The sequence below is a fragment of the Delphinapterus leucas genome, chromosome 15, assembly GCF_059928025.1.
Source record: "Delphinapterus leucas isolate spDelLeu-1000000601 "Yukka" chromosome 15, BTC_Dleu_Yukka2, whole genome shotgun sequence".
Taxonomy (NCBI): domain Eukaryota; kingdom Metazoa; phylum Chordata; class Mammalia; order Artiodactyla; family Monodontidae; genus Delphinapterus; species Delphinapterus leucas.
Window position 1 is genome coordinate 5,083,164 of NC_143143.1, and position 19,970 is coordinate 5,103,133.

Here is a 19,970-nt window from a genome sequence, read left to right on the forward strand (position 1 = left end):
TTTTTCTTTTTTTTTTTTTTTTTTAAAAGAAAAAGCCCAAGATCAAGAAGTCTCTAAGTGATGGAGAAACTTCCAAAATGAACTTTAAATCTCCAGGAAAGGAGCGAACCTTTCTTTTATCTCAAAATGGTGAGTATTTTAATAATAGAACTTTGGTATTAGCAAACTGTTGCTTATAAATGATTTAACATTTATAAAAATGTACAACCATCTTTTAAAATATAATTAGGCTGGGACAGCTGCTCCCAGCTCTGCCCCCTGGCTTGACAGAGTTCCCTTTCAAGGCATTGATCTAACCCTTTTCTTTCCCCAGTTTTATTGAGATATAATTGACATACAGTGCTGGGTAAGTTTAAGGTGTACAACATAATGACTTGACTTACATATATTGTGACACGACGGCTACAATACGTTTAGTGAACATCTATCATCTCATAAATACACACAAAAACGGTTCTTCTTGTGATGAGAAGAACACTTAGGGTTTATTCTCTTAACAACTTCCACATACATCATTCAGCAGTGTTAGCTACAGTCATCGTGTTGTACGTTACATCCCTGGTACTTATGTACCTTGTAACTGGAAGTTTGCACCTTTGACCACCTTCCTCCAGTGTCCCCCATCTCCCTCCTCTGGTAACCACATATCTGATCTCTTTTTATATGTTTGTATTTTTAAAAAATAGATTCTACTTACAAGTGAGATCATACAGTATTTGTATGTCTCTGTCTGACGTACTTCACTTAGCGTAATGCCCTCAAGGTCCATCCATGGTGTTGTAAATGGCAGGCTCTCCTCCTCTGTATGGCTGAGTACTGTTCCACTGTGTATATATACCTCTTCTTTATCCATTCATCTGTTGAGGGACACTTAGGCCGTCTCCTGTCTTGGCTGTTGTAAATGGTGCCACTGTGAATGTGATGGTGCAGCTGTCTCTTCGACATAGTGTCTTCATTTCCTTTGGATATATTCCCAGAAGTGGAATTGCTGGATCATAGGGTAGTTCTTTTTTTATTTTTTGAGGAAACGCATACTGTTTTCCATACTGGTTGTACCAATTTACAATCCCACCAAAACCGTACAAAGGTCCTGTTTTCCCACATCCTTGACAGCATCTCTCTTCTTTTTGAAGCAAGCCATTCTAGCAGGTGTGAGTTGGTGTTTTTTTTTTTTTTTTTTTTTTTTGGCTTTGTCTCGTGGCTTGTGGGATTTTAGTTCCCTAACCAGGGATTGAACCTGGGCCCTCAGCACTGAGAGCGCAAAGTCCTAACCTCTGGACCTCCAGGGAATTCCCTCTCATTGTTTTTTTTTTTCAAACATCTTTATTGGAGTATAATTGCTTTGCAATGGTGTGTTAGTTTCTGCTTTCTAACAAAGCTATACATATATCCCCGTATCTCCTCCCTCTTGCATCTCCCTCCCACCCTCCCTATCCCACCCCTCTAGATGGTCACAAAGCACTGAGCTGATCTCCCTGTGCTATGCGGCTGCTTCCCACCAGCTGTCTGTTTCATATTTGGTAGTGTATATAAGTCCATCTCACTGTGGTTTTGATTTGCATTTCCCTGATGATCAGTGATGCTGAGCACCTTTTCATGTACCTTGCTTTCCCAAGGTCGGTGCTAAAGCTGGAATTTGTGGTCCTTCCGTTGCCCACAGATTTGGGCCAGCTTTCTGTGTGTGCTCGCTAGTCACCTGCCAGAGCTCACTCTCACCACCGCAGGTAGCTGGCCACAGGGGGGAGGTATGTGTGGGTGAGGTGCCTGGAGCCCGGGGGGTGCCTGTGGGCCACCTGGTGCCACTGACTGACTTTCTCCATGGATTTGCCTTTTCTGGACATTTCCTAGAAATGGAACCATTCTTTTGCGTCTGCTTCTTTCACTTACAATCATTTTGGGATTCGCTCATGTTGTAGCGCATATGAGCATTTTGTTCCTTTGTATTGCTGAGTAGTATTCCACTGTGTGGATACACCACATTTTATCCACTCGTCAGCTGATGGACGGTTGGGTGGTTTCCATTTTTGGCTATCAGGAGTAATGCTGCTATGAACACTGATGTGCAAGTCTTTATGGATATGTTTTCATTTCTCTTAGTCCTTGTAAAATCTGGCACTGGCGGGACTTCCCTGGTGGTCCAGTGGGTAAGACTCCGCGCTCCCAATGCAGGGGCCCCGGGTTGGATTCCTGGTCAGGGAACTAGATCCCACATGCATGCCGCAACTAAGAGTCCGTGTGCTGCAACGAAGACCCAGAGCAGCCTAAATAAATAAATAAATAAATAAACATTAAAAAAAAAAAATCTGGCACCAGCATCAAGGTTCTCTGCATTAGTCTTCCACTCTTGGGCCCGTCACAGTGGCTCCTGGGATGGAGGGTAGATTGGTCACAGAATGCTACGTTTACAGAGTACCTGTGCCCATACTCCTCTCCCATCACTGCCATCAAACAGCAGATCAGCCCAAGCTGTAGACACAGTCAAAAAACAATTGCTCTCTTGAAAGTTCCCGTCTTATTGATATTACAGAACTATCCAAAGCATTGTCTTCCTGGAATCAACTATATGAAACACATTCCAAAGTGTGTATCTGCTGGCCTTAGTAGATGTGAAGCAACTCCTTACCAAGTCAATAATTTTACCTACTTCTTATTCAATTCAGAGTTAAAATCCTTCTTAAAATTTTCTTGGAGTTCCCTAGAGGTCCAGTGGTTAGGACTCTTGTGCTTTCACTGCTGAGGGCGCGGATTTGATCCCTGGTGGGGGAACTAAGATCCTGCAAGCTGTGTGGCACGGCCAAACAAAACAAATAAAATAAAATGAAATTTTCTTAGTGAAAACTGCCTTTAAAGACAGTGTATGCAAAAGCCAAGAGGTTTTTTTCTTTCTCTGAAACATGGGAATCTTGTAAATTTTCTAAGATTTTAATTTTAGAAAACCAAAATATTTAAGCTATTTAGGAAAAAAATAACAGGTACCAGGAGACTTGAAGGAAGTGTTGGCAATCATGGCTGTGGTCAGCTGACGCCAGCCTTGTTCCAGGTGGTCCCTGAAGCATTTTGCAGTTACCTTAATCCTCACAAGCCCACGAGAAGCACAGTGTCACCCGCCTTATGGGGGGATGAGGACTCTCAGCCCAGCACAGGAAGTGACAGAACTGGGGAACTGGAACACAGACCCCAGAGTTATTGCAAGACTGTATTAATGCTCATTTTAATCAAACTTTCTTCCAGAGGAAAAAGAAAAATCCAAGGATGAACAAAAGGAAAAATTCAATACATGGATCAGTAACATGTACATCTTTTTTGTGAACACTCTCTTCCAAGCACATAAACACGAAGAAACCCTCAAGGAGAAAGTAAAGGAAAACAGGCTACATAATGAAGCGATGGCCCTTCAGAGGAAGGTGGAGAATGAGGAGCTGGAGGCGAGGTAACTCAGTGAACCTCTCGGCTCCCTCCCGCCCGCCCGCCCGGCTCTTGGGCATCTTTCTTTCCTGTCCTCTGTAGCCACCAGAAGCTTCAGTACCAAACACTTTCATTAAAAGTCTACCACCTCTGGGCTTCCCTGGTGGTGCAGTGGTTAAGAATCCACCTGCCAATGCAGGGGACACAGGTTCAAGCCCTGGTCCGGGCAGATCCCACATGCCGCGGAGCAACTAAGCCCGTGCGCCACAACTACTGAGCCTGCACTCTAGAGCCCACGAGGCACAACTACTGAGCCCGCGAGCCACAACTACTGAGCCTGTGTGCCACAACTACTGAAGCCTGCACGCCTAGAGCCCATGCTCCGCAACAAGAGAAGCCACTGCAATGAGAGGCCTGCACACCACAATGAAGAGTAGCCCCTGCTTGCCGCAACTAGAGAAAGCCCGCATGCAGCAATGAATACCCAATGCAGCCAAAAAAAAAAATGAATAAAATAATCTAAAAATATATATTAAAACAAAAAGTCTCCGCCTTCCGAAGGTCGGCACGTCCTCATGTGCAGCTGGGAACCCGTAGCCACCAGTTCTGTCCTGGTTGTCTAAGGCATCCCTAGGCATCCACGAGGAGGCAGCGTGACGTAGATCCAGGCTGCCCAGGTTCACATCCCAGCCCCATCACTTATATCACCTGGGTGACCTTGGTGAGGTCTGTCCCTGTGTGCCTGTTTCTGCATCTTTAAGGTGGAGATGATACCTTGTAGGACTGTTGTGAGGACTGAGTGAGCTAGTGTTTGTGAAGCATCGAGAACAATGCTTGGTGCGTGGTGAGCACCTGGCAAAGGCCGCACACTTACCTTTCTAGAACCACTGTCCAGGCTTAGTTCCATGCAGACAGGTCAGTCCCAAGTGCAAATGTCTGATCTCTGTAAAGGGCATCTCAAGCCCATTGGTCTGTGGAAGAGAGCATTAGACTTAAGGAAAACGGCTACAACAGTATTTTAAAAGGCTACTTACTATCTAAGTTGCTTCAGAGACAAGTGTGTCACAAGTCACCTTAGATGTGTGAAAACTTTGTCTTAAACTAGCTATTGCACCACTTTTTATTTCAGGCAGTGATGACAGTTTAGTTCTGTTCACAGAAACTGTTGAGATCCAGGTATGGACTACTTTACACCACATACAACATAAAAACCCGTTTTGAAATTTCAAAGACAAAAAAAGATATCGGGCTTCCTTGGTGGCGCAGTGGCTGAGAGTCCGCCTGCTGATGCAGGGGACACGGGTTCGTACCCCGGTCCGGGAAGATCCCACATGCCGCGGAGCGGCTGGGCCCGTGAGCCATGGCCGCTGAGCCTGCGCGTCCGGAGCCTGTGCCCCACAACGGGAGAGGCCACAACAGTGAGAGGCCCGCGTACTGCAAAAAAAAAAAAAAAAAAAAAGATACTTTCTTGTGTTTGCTTCTTGTTAGGCTGAACAGCTTGAGAGAGGAAGAGACCAAAAGGCAAGACTATGAGGTCGCCATCACTGTGATCAAGGAACCAGTGGATGCCACATCCTTGAATTTCATGCCGAGCCTCCTGAAAGACGACACAGTGGTGTCCCAGTCCAGCAAATCCATTGCAAGTAAGAAAAAGAAAAAGTAGACATCACTGGGTTTGTAAATGAGCCATGAGAACAAGCAGGTGTGAAGGGAATTTAGAACCAAAGCCTGTAACAAATTTCCTACCCAATAAAATTACTTGTGTTTTACTTCTTGTCTAAGTGTTTCTTGAAATACCACTACCTGGGCCCACTGGGTTTTGGGTTTCTAATATGGTTGGATCACTGAAATGCCTGCGTTTTGACAACTGAGCTGAATGAAAATACACAGATGTGGGTATTAAATGAGTGTGTATTCATTGTTTTTTTTAAATCCAAGTATAAAACTGATGATTAAATTTAGAATCTGATAAAACCAGTGGGGAGTGAAGTTGCTTAAACGTTTCTTTAGGCCTTCCTCCCCTGAGCCTGGCACACCTCCTTTGCCCCTTGTAACCACCCTGTGCCCACATCCTACCTGTCCTTCACATGCTGCCTCTTACATGGCCTCTTCCCTGGTCCTTTCCCATCCATTCCCACAGCGTCGCAAACAGCACTGCATGGACAAAAGGCCGAACAATGTAGGATAAAGAGCCAGGTGTGCAGTCAGCAGTTAAGTGAATACTTTAAGTCTGTTAGGAAAGTGTTACAGCTAATAGTTGTGTTAAATATAAGAGTAACCACCAAAAGCATAAAAATACAATCTAAAGCTTCCAAACTAGCAAAAAGGAAGGATACTACCATCTGACATAAAGTTGGGAAAAAGAATAAAAAAAAGAATGGAAATAGAAAACGCAAAAGATGGCAGGGAAAGTACAAATCTACCCATCATCACCAAGCAAACAGGTTAACTCACCTTTTCCTCCCCTTCAAAATCCCATAAATAATTAGATTGGGTTTAAAAAAAATAGAAATTCACTTCAATGTTATTCTTTACAAGGCAAACATCTTAAACAAAACCAGATAGAAAGGATGAAAATAAAGATATAGAAAAAGATGTACCAGGACAATCTAAACAAGATGACTGGAATAACAAGCAATATTAAGGACAGAACAGAATTTAAAGCAAACATCTGCATGATACAGATAAAAATAAAGATAACAATAAAAGGACCAACAACCAAAGAGATGCATTACTCACATACATCGCACATACTAGCCTTGCAAGAGCAGAGAGAATTACAGGGAATACTACCGTGAGGGAAGAAACAGATCAGGAAGACACACACGTAGTAAGGATACAGGTAATTTTAACCAATCAAACTACAAAGTTGGAACTAACACAGAGTTAGCAACCAGGATGCAACAGAGGATAAACACTGACAAAAACAGTGACTACATTTTAGGTTGAAAACTGCAACAACTTCAAATAATACATCAGAGACCATGATCTATTTTTGCTGCAATTACTAAGTCAGCAATAAACACACAGTAAAGAAAGCCTGAGATCACTGGAAACTAAAACATTACCATTTTAAGTATCTCACGGGGTAAGAGGAAATCGTAAGGGAGATTGTGAATTAGAGGGTGACAATGAAAATAACTGCAAATAGATGAGAAGTCATTTCCCTGCTCCACCCTAACTCACAGGCTCGGTGCAGGGGGCTGTGGAGAGCTCCTATTAGGGCCGGGTTGGTACCGATTTTTCCAGACCATGCCCGGCTAGTTTTCAACCAAACTCTGGGATGTCCAGACCACCAAAAGTTAAATCAAATCCTGCCAGGCTGAATCTCAGTTGTGAGCATGCAGGTGGGGCTGTGCCCGCCTGGAAGTTCTATGTGGCTTTATGTTTGGAGCACACTGGGGCACTTGCATTAAGTTCTTTGTCTGATGTTTATTTGTGGTCTAAAAATCACATTATTGCTCAAGATAAAAACCAAGTCCAGCAATTACTTTGGGCAAATGCCTCATAGTTTACCACGTCAGGCCTAGGGACCAGGGAAGGAATCCGAACTCTGAGCGCCTTTCGCTGCTAGAGTATTCCTGAGGATGAGCCAGGGACCCATGGCTGGTGCGGTCTACAAACAAGCAACCAGAGAGACTCAATGCAAGACCAGAATTTTAAAAACTTTAACAATTTATTAGTCTTATTTTCCAGTAAAATAGTCACATAATGTCAAAAGAATGGAATGAAAGAGATGTAGCTGGCTACCTTTAATTCCACATAAATATTTAAAATCTAAAAACCTCAGGGGATCATCAGGCTGAGTAGAAATTTGATTCTTCAAAGCAAGTATTGCTTTACTGTTGTCATTAATCCAGTCAATAATATGACCAATAACCTGCAAAGGTTAACAAAATGCTTGCTGAGCTGTTTTTTTAAAAGACGTTTCAGTGAGCCCTTGTCAGTCAATCCAAGAAGAATATGTTATTGAACTGCGTCGCACAAAGCTTCTTGACCTCTTCTGCAAAAAGAATAGAAAACGGTGAGTAAGGTATAGAAATTCTCACTTAAAAGGTTATATATCAGTACCTTAAATTCCCTGGAGTAAAGTTGGTCATAAATAAAGGTCTGCATTAATTTTGACCTTAAATCTCAGAAGCCTTGATAAGAAATGTTAAGTCGAGAGAAAGAAAAAAGGACCTGACGTACAGGAGACTTTAACACTATGTAACATTGCTTCTTTGGGCCTGAGACAGCTCAAACCCAAAGTGTCTAAGACACCCGCGGGTTGGGGCGTGAGGAGCACAACTTCTAAAATCTTGAGGAATCTGATTCAAAAACACAGAAACTCTAGCTGCAACCCTGAATTGTGGATCGGGAGCTCCGCAACGGTGGCGTCATTATCTGGACTTTACTCAATTCCTGTTTTAAATGAGGCATGTAGGGGCTTCCCTGGTGGCGCAGTGGTTAAGAATCCGCCTGCCAATACAGGGGACACAGGTTCCAGCCCTGGTCCGGGAAGATCCCACATGCCGCGGAGCAACTAAGCCCGTGTGCCACAACTACTGAGCCTGCGCTCTTCTAAAGCCCGCAAGCTGCAACTACTGAGCCTGCGTGCCACAACTACTGAAGCCCACGCACCTAGAGCCTGTGCTCCGCAACAAGAGTAGCCACTCCAATGAGAAGCCTGCGCACGGCAACAAAGAGTAGCCCCCACTCGCCACAACTAGAGAAAGCCCGGCGCAGCAACGAAGACCCAACGCAGCCATAAATAAATAAATGAGGCATGTATTCCCTGAGGTTGTTTCTAATGCATAGACTATTAATACAAGTATTGGTATCAAGAGAAAAATGTAATACACCCCAGAAGATGTCTGCAGAAGAAACCTCACACCTGACTGTCCTTACAGTTGACACTTGGGGTGCACTGCCCCACTGTCCCACTCCTGAATAGACCAAATGATGATTTCTTTTAAGCAACAGGGGCATCTGCTTAAAATCTCAAGTCATGATTTCTATTTAGCATGTCCTTAGTACACTGAAAAGATAGTTTTTAAATATCAGTAGCATTAAAATTCTGCTCAAATACCAAACCCTATTTACCATTTACTTCAATGAGGTTTGCATTTTTTTGATTCAAAATAACATACAGCTCCCGCTGGTCAGACTTTTTCCCAACAACCCAATAATCACTCATTGCTTTCACGATGATTTCTTCATCTTCATCCACTCTGTAAGAAAAGAGTTTCAAAACTCAATTATTTTATATATACAGCTGGATTGTGAAAAACATTCTAAAACAAGAAACAGGAAACTTGAGCCATTTGAAAAGTTCAGGGAGTCCCCTGTGAGTGACCAGCCCCTTCTGGGCTTAATGATGTTTGGAACTGGTGCCCAGGGAGGTAGTCAAGACCTCTGAAGGGGCCTGGGGTCACTCGGTTTTTGAAGATGATTCCTTTAATGTCCTCTTATTAGAAAGTGGACGCCTAACTGGTGAGGTGGTTAGAATTACCTTGTAAAATCACTGTTGATGTCACCCAGAATCTTCATTAAATCTGGATGAACAGACGTAAGTGACACACTGGGTGTTTTCCTCATGTGAATTGTACTTTTTTCTGCTAAATTCATATGGTTGAAGTAGATAAACTTAAACTGGGGTTCTTTTTCAGACCTGTGAAAACATGTTATGGAGGTGGTAACTTTCTGAAAGAACAATTACCCAAATGTACAACTACACTGTAAAAACTCTAAATGTGGAATGGCTAAGGTGGTATTTTCAATGGCTGGGCCTTCAAATCAAGAACCTCAGTTAAGACGTAACATTCGGCAGTAACTTATCTGATATCCGTGAGGTATTCAAAATGACTGAATTTCCCAGCGAGCTCAAGTATGTACGTTTAAAACCACAAATATTTTAACCATTATGTGATGATTTTTTTTTTTCAAGTACAGTGTTTTATAAACAGCAGTCACTCAGTTATCTGTTCACTTAACAAAAAACAAAGTAAATCAATGCAGGCCACTTACCCTTCCAGTGAAGGGATCAGCAAACTATGGCTCTGGGACCAAACCAGGCCCTGTTTTTCTAAATAAAGTTTTACTGGGACACCCATATGCCTATGTATTGTTACAGCTGCTCTCACGCTTAAAGGATAGTTGAGTACTTGAAACATACACGGCCCACAAAGCCTAAAGTACTTACTGTTTGGCCCTTTGCAGAAAAAGGTTGCTGACCCCCGTACATCTCATTTATCCCACAGCTGCATGTATGTAAACTGCCACAGAACGGAAGCTTAGCACTGTAATAACAAAGCTTTCATCATGCTACTCAGAGATCATTCTAAAACGTATGAACCTCCTCTGAAGTATTTAATTGGGATTTACCCTTTCATTATTCTGGATGACTGGGCAATGCTACTTTGCTGTCTCCCGGGTCAGAGTCTGAGACCCCTCGGGGAGCCACCCTGACAGCTGGGCCACTCGGCTCTCAGGGGCCTCCCCTCCCTCACCTCTCACTGTGCCTTAAATTCACAATCGGGGGTCTGCGTGAGAGCCTGGGCAGCCCTGCCACTGGGGGCCAGAAGCCTTCTCTGCTTACTACAGGGGGAGCAGCCACGCACTGAGGGGCTGAGGGTGCCGGAAACCCGGCCTCCGGGGAAGTGGTTACTACTGTGATACTCTAGGCGAGAAAGAATGTGGACAATTAGTTCCCAGGAAAATGAAAACAGAATTCTTATAAAACCAGAATTTGTTTTGAGTAGGCCCCTAAATCTAAGAAAAGCAAGTATAACTACAAGAAAAATTTTCTGGAAAGATGAAAATTTTAAAAGAAGTTTGGAAAGAGTTGTAAATTTTGTTGTTTGGACAGACTAACTTCTATGACCTTCAATCAGGCTTAAAGTTCTGGTTACTTGTCTAACACTGTGGCGTTCCTCTTTCTCTCATTTATAACATGTACAACACTCTTCTAAGAAGATCGGAATTCTTCCTTTTGTAATCCCACATGGACATTCACATGAGAGACGTTATTTAGGTAGTTAGGACAGGGGCAAATGTGGCCTCTTTCCGCTCCACCCACCATGAAGGATGATGTAAAAACGAAAATAGAAAACAGTTACCTGCAATGTACTGTTAATAAAAGAAAACAAGATCTGCTCACATTAAAAACAGCAGGGATTCCCTGGTGGCGCAGTGGTTAAGAATCCGCCTGCCAATGCAGGGGGACACAGGTTCCAGCCCTGGTCCGGGAAGATCCCACATGCCATGGAGCAACTAAGCCCGTGTGCCACAACTACTGAGCCTGTGCTCTAGAGCCCGCGAGCCACAACTACTGAGCCCGCGTGCCTAGAGCCCATGCTCTGCAACAAGAGAAGCCACCGCAATGAGAAGCCCGCGCACCACAACTAAGAGTAGCCCCCGCTCGCCACAGCTAGAGAAAGCCCGCGTGCAGCAACAAAGACCCAATGCAGCCAAAAAAAATTAATTAAAAAAATAAAAATGAGAAAAGATAACAAGATCTGCTCACATTAAAAATAGCAGGGTTTCCCTGGTGGCACAGTGGTTAAGAATCCGCCTGCCAATGCAGGGGACACGGGTTCGAGCCGTGGTCTGGGACGATTCCACACGCTGCAGAGCAACTAAGCCCGTGCGTTGCAACTGCTGAGCCTGTGCCCAGAGCCCGTGAGCCACAACTACTGAGCCCATGTGCCACAACTACTGAAGCGCACACGCCTAGCGCCCGTGCTCCTCAACAAGAGAAGCCACCGTGATGAGAAGCCCGCGCACCACAACGAAGACCCCATGCAGCCAAAAATAAAATAAATTTATATATAAAAAAAGAGGTCACAGGGATATCTCCCATGAGTAAAGAGCATCAATTTTACTGAGATGCCAGAGATTATATGTTTAAGGACCAGTTATGTGAAAACCTTCCCACACTTCCAAAGCCTACCTGGAAAAGTTACTGTGAGCTGTGAACCAGGGGAGGAAATGACCAGATGTTCAGCGCACACGTAACTGCTCGCAGAGTTTCGCCTGTGGACTTGGGCAGCTGGCTGGAAGCAGGGCCCAGCTGTGGTTTTCATTTGTTCTGGGCTGTGTTCCAGAGAGCTGAAGGTTGCCAGATAGATGATTTCTAGATGGATATGGCTACTGGCCATTCCTCACTAATCAGACCAAACTTAAGGCAAAGAAGACTTCCTCCACCGCGCTCCACCATTAAACACCACTGACCACAGCCGGGGCCAATTCTTCCCATCTCGCCTTCGTCCGGCTCCTCCCCATGTCCGATCCAGGGTCTGATCATAACCAATCCTTACTGCTAATGGTTACACTGCTCACTTGTGGGAGGAATCCAGAGTAGTCAGCCTCCTAGGCAACTGGGCTACTTTACACATATATTCAAGAAGGCTGATAAAAAAGGATTACAAAAAAAAATTGCTCACAGGAAAGAGGCTCCTTTCCTAATAACTTTCTACATCCTCCTCCTCCTTCCTGCCTTTTCAAATTTAATATTAGAATTGGCCAGTGAATAGGGGTGTGTGAAAGAAACAAAAACTGAAGTCTCAGATTCAGAAAACCATCGATTTGGGGGAAAATTTTAAGTTACAGCCCTCCTGCAAGCCCTTAAAAATTCTAGGTGAATTAGAGATTTAACACAGAAAATAAAGCCAGGAATGTACCAGAGATAAAAATGGGACATTTTTACAATATTGGGGTGGAAAGCCCCAAGTGTGCCACTAAAGACAAATCCAAAGGCAATGATTAATAAAACTGACTAAATATAAAGGAGAGAGGATGCAACATGACAAGGGTATTACATTAGGAGTACTGATGTAAAAGAAAAAAGACAAAGCACTTCAATGGAAAGAGCCAGAGGATGGGGACAATTTGTGGAGGAGACAGAAATGCCCATAAACAGACAAGGAGATGCCCAACCTCAGTGTCACTGTCAAAGTGCGAGAGCACGGAGAACAGGAGCTGGTGGCACTGGCGGGAGGGGAAGATGGCTCCATCCTTGCGGGAGCCGAGCCACATGGTAAATGTGCATTTCCTTTGCCCCAGAGCTCAATCCTAGGGATTTCTCTTGAGGAGATAATTGGGTGTTTAAGTACCAGACTGTTCAATACAGAACTGTTTGTAATACTAATAGCCATAACCAGCCCTAACCATTAAATGGGAGAACGAATAAGCAAATAAAACACACCTTTCCTATTAAATACTATGAAGCCATTAAAGAGAATGAGGTAGGTCTGTATTTATTGGTTTAAACTGATGCTCATACCATATATATATTTATTTGTTTATTTAAAGCTACAGATTTACAGCATGATATATTTTCAAAAGTCCATGTGTAAAAAACACCATGTGTGTATGTCACTGTGTTTATGTGCGTGTACAAGTCCAGAAAGACAGAAGCCAAATAAGATTTCCCATATTTCTATTTTAGAATCCTTTAAAAATTAAGGACATAAATTACTCTCAAAAAAAGAAAAAAAAATAGAATTTTAAGTTCTAGAGAAGGAAAAAACTGAGGTGGCCCACAAAGGAACAGAAACCAATCACCAAACAAACCTACTTCACACCATTCTTTAAAGGGCTGACCCCAATTTCATAAGGAACGTTAAGGGTTTCCCTGGAGGCTCAGTGGTTGAGAGTCCGCCTACCGATGCAGGGGACACGGGTTTGTGCCCCAGTCTGGGAAGATCCCACATGCCGCAGAGCAGCTGGGCCTGTGAGCCATGGCCACTGCGCCTGCACGTCCGGAGCTGCAGTTTATAAATCTGGACTCAACGCTAAACACTGGCACACAGCCCCGTGGGCACTTTCTAGTGGGGGCTGCAGCCGAGAGAACAGAGGACCCTGAGCTGGTCTCTGGGATCAGGACGGCTGGCTAACATAGCCTCCTCTGCCCCCCAACAATGCCCCTGACATGCTGCTGGCTGGGGTCTTTCCTCCCTCAGGGCTGCCTCTAATTTCTCTGGGATATGACTTATGGAGGTCCCAGAATTGGCATATAAAATGGCTTGATTTGGGTCAGAAGGATTTCTGGAAGAAAACATTATCTTTTGTACTCAAAAGCTTTTATCTTTAGTCAGTTGATGGTTACGGTTTGGCAATCAAAGCTCCTTACATATAACATCTCAGATGCATCGAGAGCCATCTTCAGGTCACGGTTTCAAAGATAAGAACAACTACGTTCCTAGAATTCCTGTTATTGGGCACACCCCTAAATTGTGTGGCACTTATTTTACCATCACGTTTGCCAGGTACCCTCTCCTCCAGGGACTAATGGTACTGTGCAGTGATTCTCCTAACAGTCAAGAAATTGTCCTGTAGACAGGAATTGACAGATTTGTGCCCAAACATACCTGGCAAAATGCCGATGGAAGAATCTAAGTGGGGGTATATGTGTATCCACTGTACAATTTTTTCAACCTTCCTATGTTTGAAAATTTTCATAATAAAATATCGGAGAGAAAACTGCTAATGACAGGATAATTAATATCCAAGGCCATCTCCTTTCTTCTGTACAATCCCAAAGAGGGTTAACCTGATGTGTAAAATAAAAGGTACTAGACCGCCAGTTTACCTCTGGATATTTGTCAGTGAGTTACTTGATATTCATCATATCTGCCGAAAGCACAGGCAGAGCAGTTAAAATGTCCAGTCATCTCCCAAGGGTTTGGGGATGTAAGTAACTACACTTGATCATTCTCCACTCATAACCTGCATGATCCAACACAGATTTAAGGCACATGCTTCCTTCAAAATTGAAAATCTGGCAGGTTCATGGTCAAAAAATTAGATTAAACAGCACTGTCAAGATGTAAGTTGGTCAGGCACTTTCATTCCTTGGCTGTATCTTTTCTAAAACTACGTAAGCTGTCAGCAGTAAAAATCCACTTGCAGATAACAAAACCTACCCGTGCTTTCACCTGGAGCCCGTGTGGGACCTCTCTGTGGGCTGGTGCTTATGTAAGACCACATACATACAACATATGATCACAAGCACAAGGTTATACATAAATTCACAGCATTTTAGTAAATTCTCAAACACATGGGAAGCCCATATAAAGAAGCCTTTTATTCCTTAAAGTACTTTCCATCTACACACTTTACAGTCATTTGACTTTGCACTGAGAAAAGAGTAGAAAGAGGTTCAGTGACTTTTCAGGGTGTTTTTAGAACCAAGGTGAGTTTAACCTCGAGTCTCCTGATACTCAGTCTAGAGCCTTTCAAGACGCCAGACTCAGCACCAACGCCTACTGGCTTACGTCACAGGCAACCTCACCAGGAACACTTCTGCACAAGAGGCAAAGTGCTTTCCGTCTATGCAAAGCAAAACCCTGCCGATTACCTCTGCCAGTGTGGATTTCACAGCCTGGGCGGGTCATGTGGGATGTGAAGTGAACTCACAAGGCCAAGACCACAGGCAGAGCTAGCACACCTAACCCCACACGTTCATACCACCACTGGGGAGGGCTGAGGGGATGCATTAAGAGAAGACCCAGCCCCGACCATCATTGTGGGGCAGAAAAACTCACGAACAGCTCCCTAGGAAGCTTTGCAGACAGGACCAAACAACACATTTGTTCTCTGGATTCAGAGATTATACGAACCTTAACACCATCCATGTTCTAAGCAAAAACCACCCTTATTCTTCCAAAGCCAGTTAAATGCTTGAAAGCAAACACAAAGCAAAGTACAAACCCAGATATTCTTTTGTTGATGTTAAACTGCTCACAAATGTCAGATGCCAGCACTGTAAGCTGGGGCCCAACAATGCTGTCCAGTCTTCGGCAAAAGTCCAGTGTAGGCTGGATAGAAGCTTACAAGCAATTCAAGAGACACCAGTGAGTGTGCGGACACTGTGTTAAAAAGGTCAATTTTCATTTTACCATCTTAACAACAATATTCAAATGAAAACTGTACTGATCTGGGAAATAATTAAATGATCAGGTCCCCCTCCCCTCCCAAATAGAAGAGAAACAGAGGAGCCAGAGTTAGTCATATTTAAGATGAAAAAGAGGCAAAGAACTATCTCACTGTGAATGTTGACTGAAGCACTCCCTGTGGGGTAGTAAGTTGCCTGCCTACCCCCAGTAGACCTAGGAAGGTCAAATACTTATTTAACAAACACTAGACAGCACTCACAGGCCAGGCACTGTTGGCGCTTTACAAATATTCCCTCATTTAATCCTAAAGCCCCCTTTGAGATGGGTACTCCCATAATCGTTTCACGGGCAGGAAGGCACAGAAAGGTGCCCAGGTCCTACTGCTGAGAAGCAAGAAAGCTGGGACTTTAACGATATTAGAAATAGCTGGTTAAGATGGCAGAGGCCCCAGATGGAGGCTTAATACAGTCTCCCTGTTGCTACGACAACTTGTTTATCATTTAGGAACAGACCACAGCAAAGTGTAAAGAGAAAAGGCTTAGCTAATCAGGTGAAATCAGATACAGGTGTGTACCTACCATCGATCATAAAGCACACAGCTGCACTCATGGCCTGCGGGGGGCGGGGGGGGGAGGGGAGAAAAGAAACCAAAGATTAGATAATGGCACAAAAAAAGAAGACTTAAATAATCAAATGCAGTGGTCTTGTTTAAATCTTTATTTAAATATATCAACTTTATAAAGACTTTTTTAGTCAACTGGAGAAATCTGGATAGGGTCTGGATAATAGATGGTATTAAGGAAGTTATTAACGTTATTTTGGTCCAGTGTGATAATGGCAGGTGGTGATGTTAAAACAGAGGTCCTTATTAGTTAGAGATGCAAAATGAACTATTTATAAGGGAAATGAGATGATTTAAAATGCTCTAACAAGAAACCAAAACATGGGGCTTCCCTGGTGGTGCAGTGGTTAAGAATCCACCTGCCAATGCAGGGGACACGGGTTCCAGCCCTGGTCCGGGAAGATCCCACATGTCGCAGAGCAACTAAGCCCGTGCACCACAACTACTAAGCTTGGGCTCTACAGCCCGCGAGCCACAACTACTGAGCCCGTGTTCCACAACTACCGCCCTCGCACCTAGAGTCCGTGTTCCACAACAAGCGAAGCCACCGCAATGAGAAGCCCGCGCACCACAACGAAGAGTAGCCCCCACTCGCCGCAACTGGAGAAAGCTTGCGCACAGCAACAAAGACCCAACACAGCCAAAATTAAGTACATAAATAAACCCAACCTAACATAAATATACATCCTTACAAGATAATATCCTGACAGAAACTCAGACTATCCTTATGGAATTAGCAAGTCCACAGCTTTAAAATCAGAGCGAAGGCAGAATCCACTGGAGTGTGGGCAGGCATCGAACAACAGGCAACACCGGCCTTGACGGCCTCTGATCTGTCCGCGTGCAGGACTTGAAACATCTGAGTCACAGCCTCAGACAGTGACTCTTGCTAATCACAGAACTACTGTTTAATGGGGACTGAAAGTAACCCTCCTACTCCAGAAAGCACCCATTTTGAGTTTCACAATAATCAGAACTTGCGACACCTGTTCCAAGAAACATGTGAGGTCTGCGCACCGACTAGTGTACCCGTGCAAGAAAGATTTACTTTAGTATCATCTGTAACCCTGGAGAGAAAGGCCACTGTTACCTTATAAACAATTAAATGCAGAGCTTCATACGTGTCATCTGTATTTACAAAAATTTTGGGGAATCTGCATTTTGCTTCTGGATCATTAAGATTCAAGGGTCCAGTGAGAAATCTGAAAAGGAAGCAGAGATGACTTGATTCAATTAGGCAGATTATAAACAGGAATATATAAACAGTGCATTCCTATAAGGGTGTTAATATACGGCCTTTTTGGGAAGCTAGACATTACTTAGAAAACACCAGATCAGAATACAAAAAAGTAATCGTTTTAATTCATTGGAAACAAAAGAATTTCCTTTGTTGATTATTGTCAATAAAGTAGCACAAAGGTAATTCAGTGTTCATGATTTTATCTTTACCAAAAAAGATAATAAAATCCAATACTGTCTATCAAAGGACAGAAGTCCTACCTTCCATAGTGTTGAAGATTTCCGGGCATTTCTGCCCTTATTGGAGAATCCCTTCCCGCCAACTGTAAACAAATTTAATGTTGACAAGTGACTTATTAGATTTCCTATATTCAAAACTTTGAAAAACAGCATTTACATTTACTAGTTGGCTCCATGCCATTTTTCTATATCAATTTTCCATATTCCTCTCCACCAAAAAAAAGGGAGGGGGGATTACAGAGGTACAGAAAGAACTCACTGGTTTTAAACAGAACTATCATAACTTCACTGTGCCCTAAATTCCACATACTGATTTTGTTCCTTTTACAGCAATAATTGAAATCTCCCATGTGGTTAATACGTGCTAGGCGATGACATAAATTACATAATTTCATCTCATATCACCCCTATGGGGAATGCCGTCTTCCTATTTTCTAGAAATGGAAACAAGTTTGAAGAAGTTCACCAGCACACCCAGCCCCGAGTGGAGGGGCCAGGCATCAAACACAAGCCTGTGTGACCTGAAAGTCCCTGCCTTCAGCCATGACATGGTGCCTCCTCATAGATCTATATTTGTAACCCATTCCTGGTTTCTTCTGCTGAAGATACACTACTTCCATATGCATAGGAAATGAAAAAAAATTCCAAATCTAATAGTCACATTAGCTAAAACTTATTATTCTTCTAAAACTTCTTGATGTTCTTCTAGTCTATATAAAATTCTAGCATGTAACTGAAAATGAAAGATTGAAAAACAGTAAATCCAATAGTGAAAATGCACAGCTCTCACACGTGCAGCCTGTAGCGAGAGAAGTCCTCACATATCCATGTCCTCACTGGCACTTCGTACATTCCTATTTTATAAGCCCGGCTCTTTAGACATATAATAAAGCACCAATAAAGTGTTCTGCTGTTGCAACAGCACTGTCCACCATGGGAAAGCCTCCTGAAGGATCCTTCTGAGGGTGTGGTTGGAAGCAGGTGCTTTAGCATTAGTCAGACCCCGAGATCAAGTCCTGGCTCCATCACTTACTAGCTGGGTGACATGGGGCTAAATCACGTAAGCCCCCCAAGCCTGGGTCTCCTATCTGTAAGATGGAGATAAGGTACCCGGCTTTCAGGATGGCTGTCAGGATGTCATGAGATAATGCAAGTGTGCTGGGCACTTACACCGTGCCTGGCGTATGGTACACACTCCAGAAACGTTAGCCACTGTATTCAAACTACCCAGAAAGGAGCAAAGTGCAGGACCAGGTCCTTCTCAAAACCTTGAGATTTCTCATCAAAGAGACTTTTTTCCTGTTGTTTCAGGTCATGGCCTTAAAAAACAGAGCGAGGGAGAGGGTGCGTGTATGCGCTCCTGGGTCAAAATGATAATGTTATGGTTTACGAACACTTTTCACTTCCAACCTAACTAAAGCTAAGAAAAGATACTTTGCGGAAAACACTGCAGTATTATTTACAGTTCTCTGCAGAAAACTGAGAAATTGTCAGAATGGAAAAGCCAGGCGGGAAGTATAAAATCAACTCAAAATCAGATCTCATGTTTGTACGTGAAAAGACCACAGAATTAACCACTGTTTTGTCCAAGATTCCTGGCATTTTCAGAGCTCCCAGAACCCGACCTAAAAATCCAGTTTTTCCTCTACTCAATGAATTGCTCCCCTTAAAAACATAGCTTTGCAATTGCATTTGAACGTAACAAAATGAAGAAAAGCTGACACACGTGGTTTTCTGTGCTAAGTGACACACGCTAAATATACACAGTTGGCCTTCCGTATCTGAGGTTTCCACATCTGCAGATTCCACATTTGTGGATTCAACCAACCGCATGTTGAAAATATTTGGGGCAAAAATTTCTTTTGAAAGTTCCAAAAAGCAAAACTTGAATTTTCCACACACTGGCAACTATTTACATAGCATTTGCATTGTAGGGGGACTTGAGCATACGTGTGTGGATCTGGGTATCTGGGGGGTCCTGGGAGCAATCCCCCATGGATACCAACGGACAGCTACACGACTAAACATCACACTAATAATGTAAAATACAGATCAGAACTGCCCCACCCACCAAGTTACTCCACCCCCAAATCTGTGTGTGTGTGTGTGTGTGTGTATGTCTGTCTATATATCTATTTATCCATCTATCTATTTATCTAGAGATTAGTACCCCATCATACCTCAGGTTCGATATGCCTTGGAAACAGAGATGTGGTGAGGTATTTGTATAAAATTCTCATGTCATCTTGTTCTAATCCACTCCTGAAACATCAGAAAAGCACTGTGTTAAAAGTCTGGAATTGGTCTTCTGTCTTTCCATTGCTCTGTGATAAAAGTTCATCTCTCTTTTTTTTTTTGCATGATATCAAGAAGGCCTTTCCTTGATGGAAAGTTCAAGAATGGAATGAAGTAAACTTGAGTCCAGCACTAGAACTCTAACCTGACCTGCTAAAGGCTACTACTACGTGGTCCTGCATTTTATGCGCCACTTGAAGTGAAAAGTCACAGCAGATTTGATTTGCCTACCACGTGGGATTATCCAGGGAGCATTAGCAGCTCCCCTTGAGGTAGCAGGTTTCTGTCCA

General features: G+C 43.3%; 2 protein-coding genes across 6 annotated transcripts in view; one reads left to right on the forward strand and one right to left on the reverse strand.

Annotated features, from left to right (window-relative positions):
- The window catches only part of RSPH10B (radial spoke head 10 homolog B), a 40,677-nt gene extending 34,505 nt beyond the window's left edge, over positions 1-6,172 (forward strand). For 2 of the 3 annotated variants that reach the window (XM_030763725.2, XM_089895644.1), the window contains exons 17-19: positions 30-129; positions 3,232-3,430; positions 4,894-6,172. In XM_030763725.2, the coding sequence (XP_030619585.1) occupies positions 30-129; positions 3,232-3,430; positions 4,894-5,068 (474 nt within the window). In that variant the 3' untranslated portion in view covers positions 5,069-6,172. The remainder of the gene's footprint in view (positions 1-29; positions 130-3,231; positions 3,431-4,893) is intronic. The other variant, XM_022587730.3, reaches the window with a different exon arrangement.
- Positions 1-19,970, reverse strand: part of CCZ1 (CCZ1 vacuolar protein trafficking and biogenesis associated) — a 27,897-nt gene continuing 7,927 nt past the window's right edge. For 2 of the 3 annotated variants that reach the window (XM_022587732.3, XM_022587731.3), the window contains 8 exons: positions 19,566-19,647; positions 17,407-17,468; positions 16,997-17,108; positions 15,863-15,896; positions 15,100-15,217; positions 8,900-9,058; positions 8,491-8,618; positions 4,412-7,408 (listed from right to left, as the gene is read on the reverse strand). In XM_022587732.3, the coding sequence (XP_022443440.1) occupies positions 7,353-7,408; positions 8,491-8,618; positions 8,900-9,058; positions 15,100-15,217; positions 15,863-15,896; positions 16,997-17,108; positions 17,407-17,468; positions 19,566-19,647 (751 nt within the window). In that variant the 3' untranslated portion in view covers positions 4,412-7,352. Of the gene's footprint in view, positions 4,377-4,411; positions 7,409-8,490; positions 8,619-8,899; positions 9,059-15,099; positions 15,218-15,862; positions 15,897-16,996; positions 17,109-17,406; positions 17,469-19,565; positions 19,648-19,970 lie in introns of those variants that run through there. The other variant, XR_016387737.1, reaches the window with a different exon arrangement.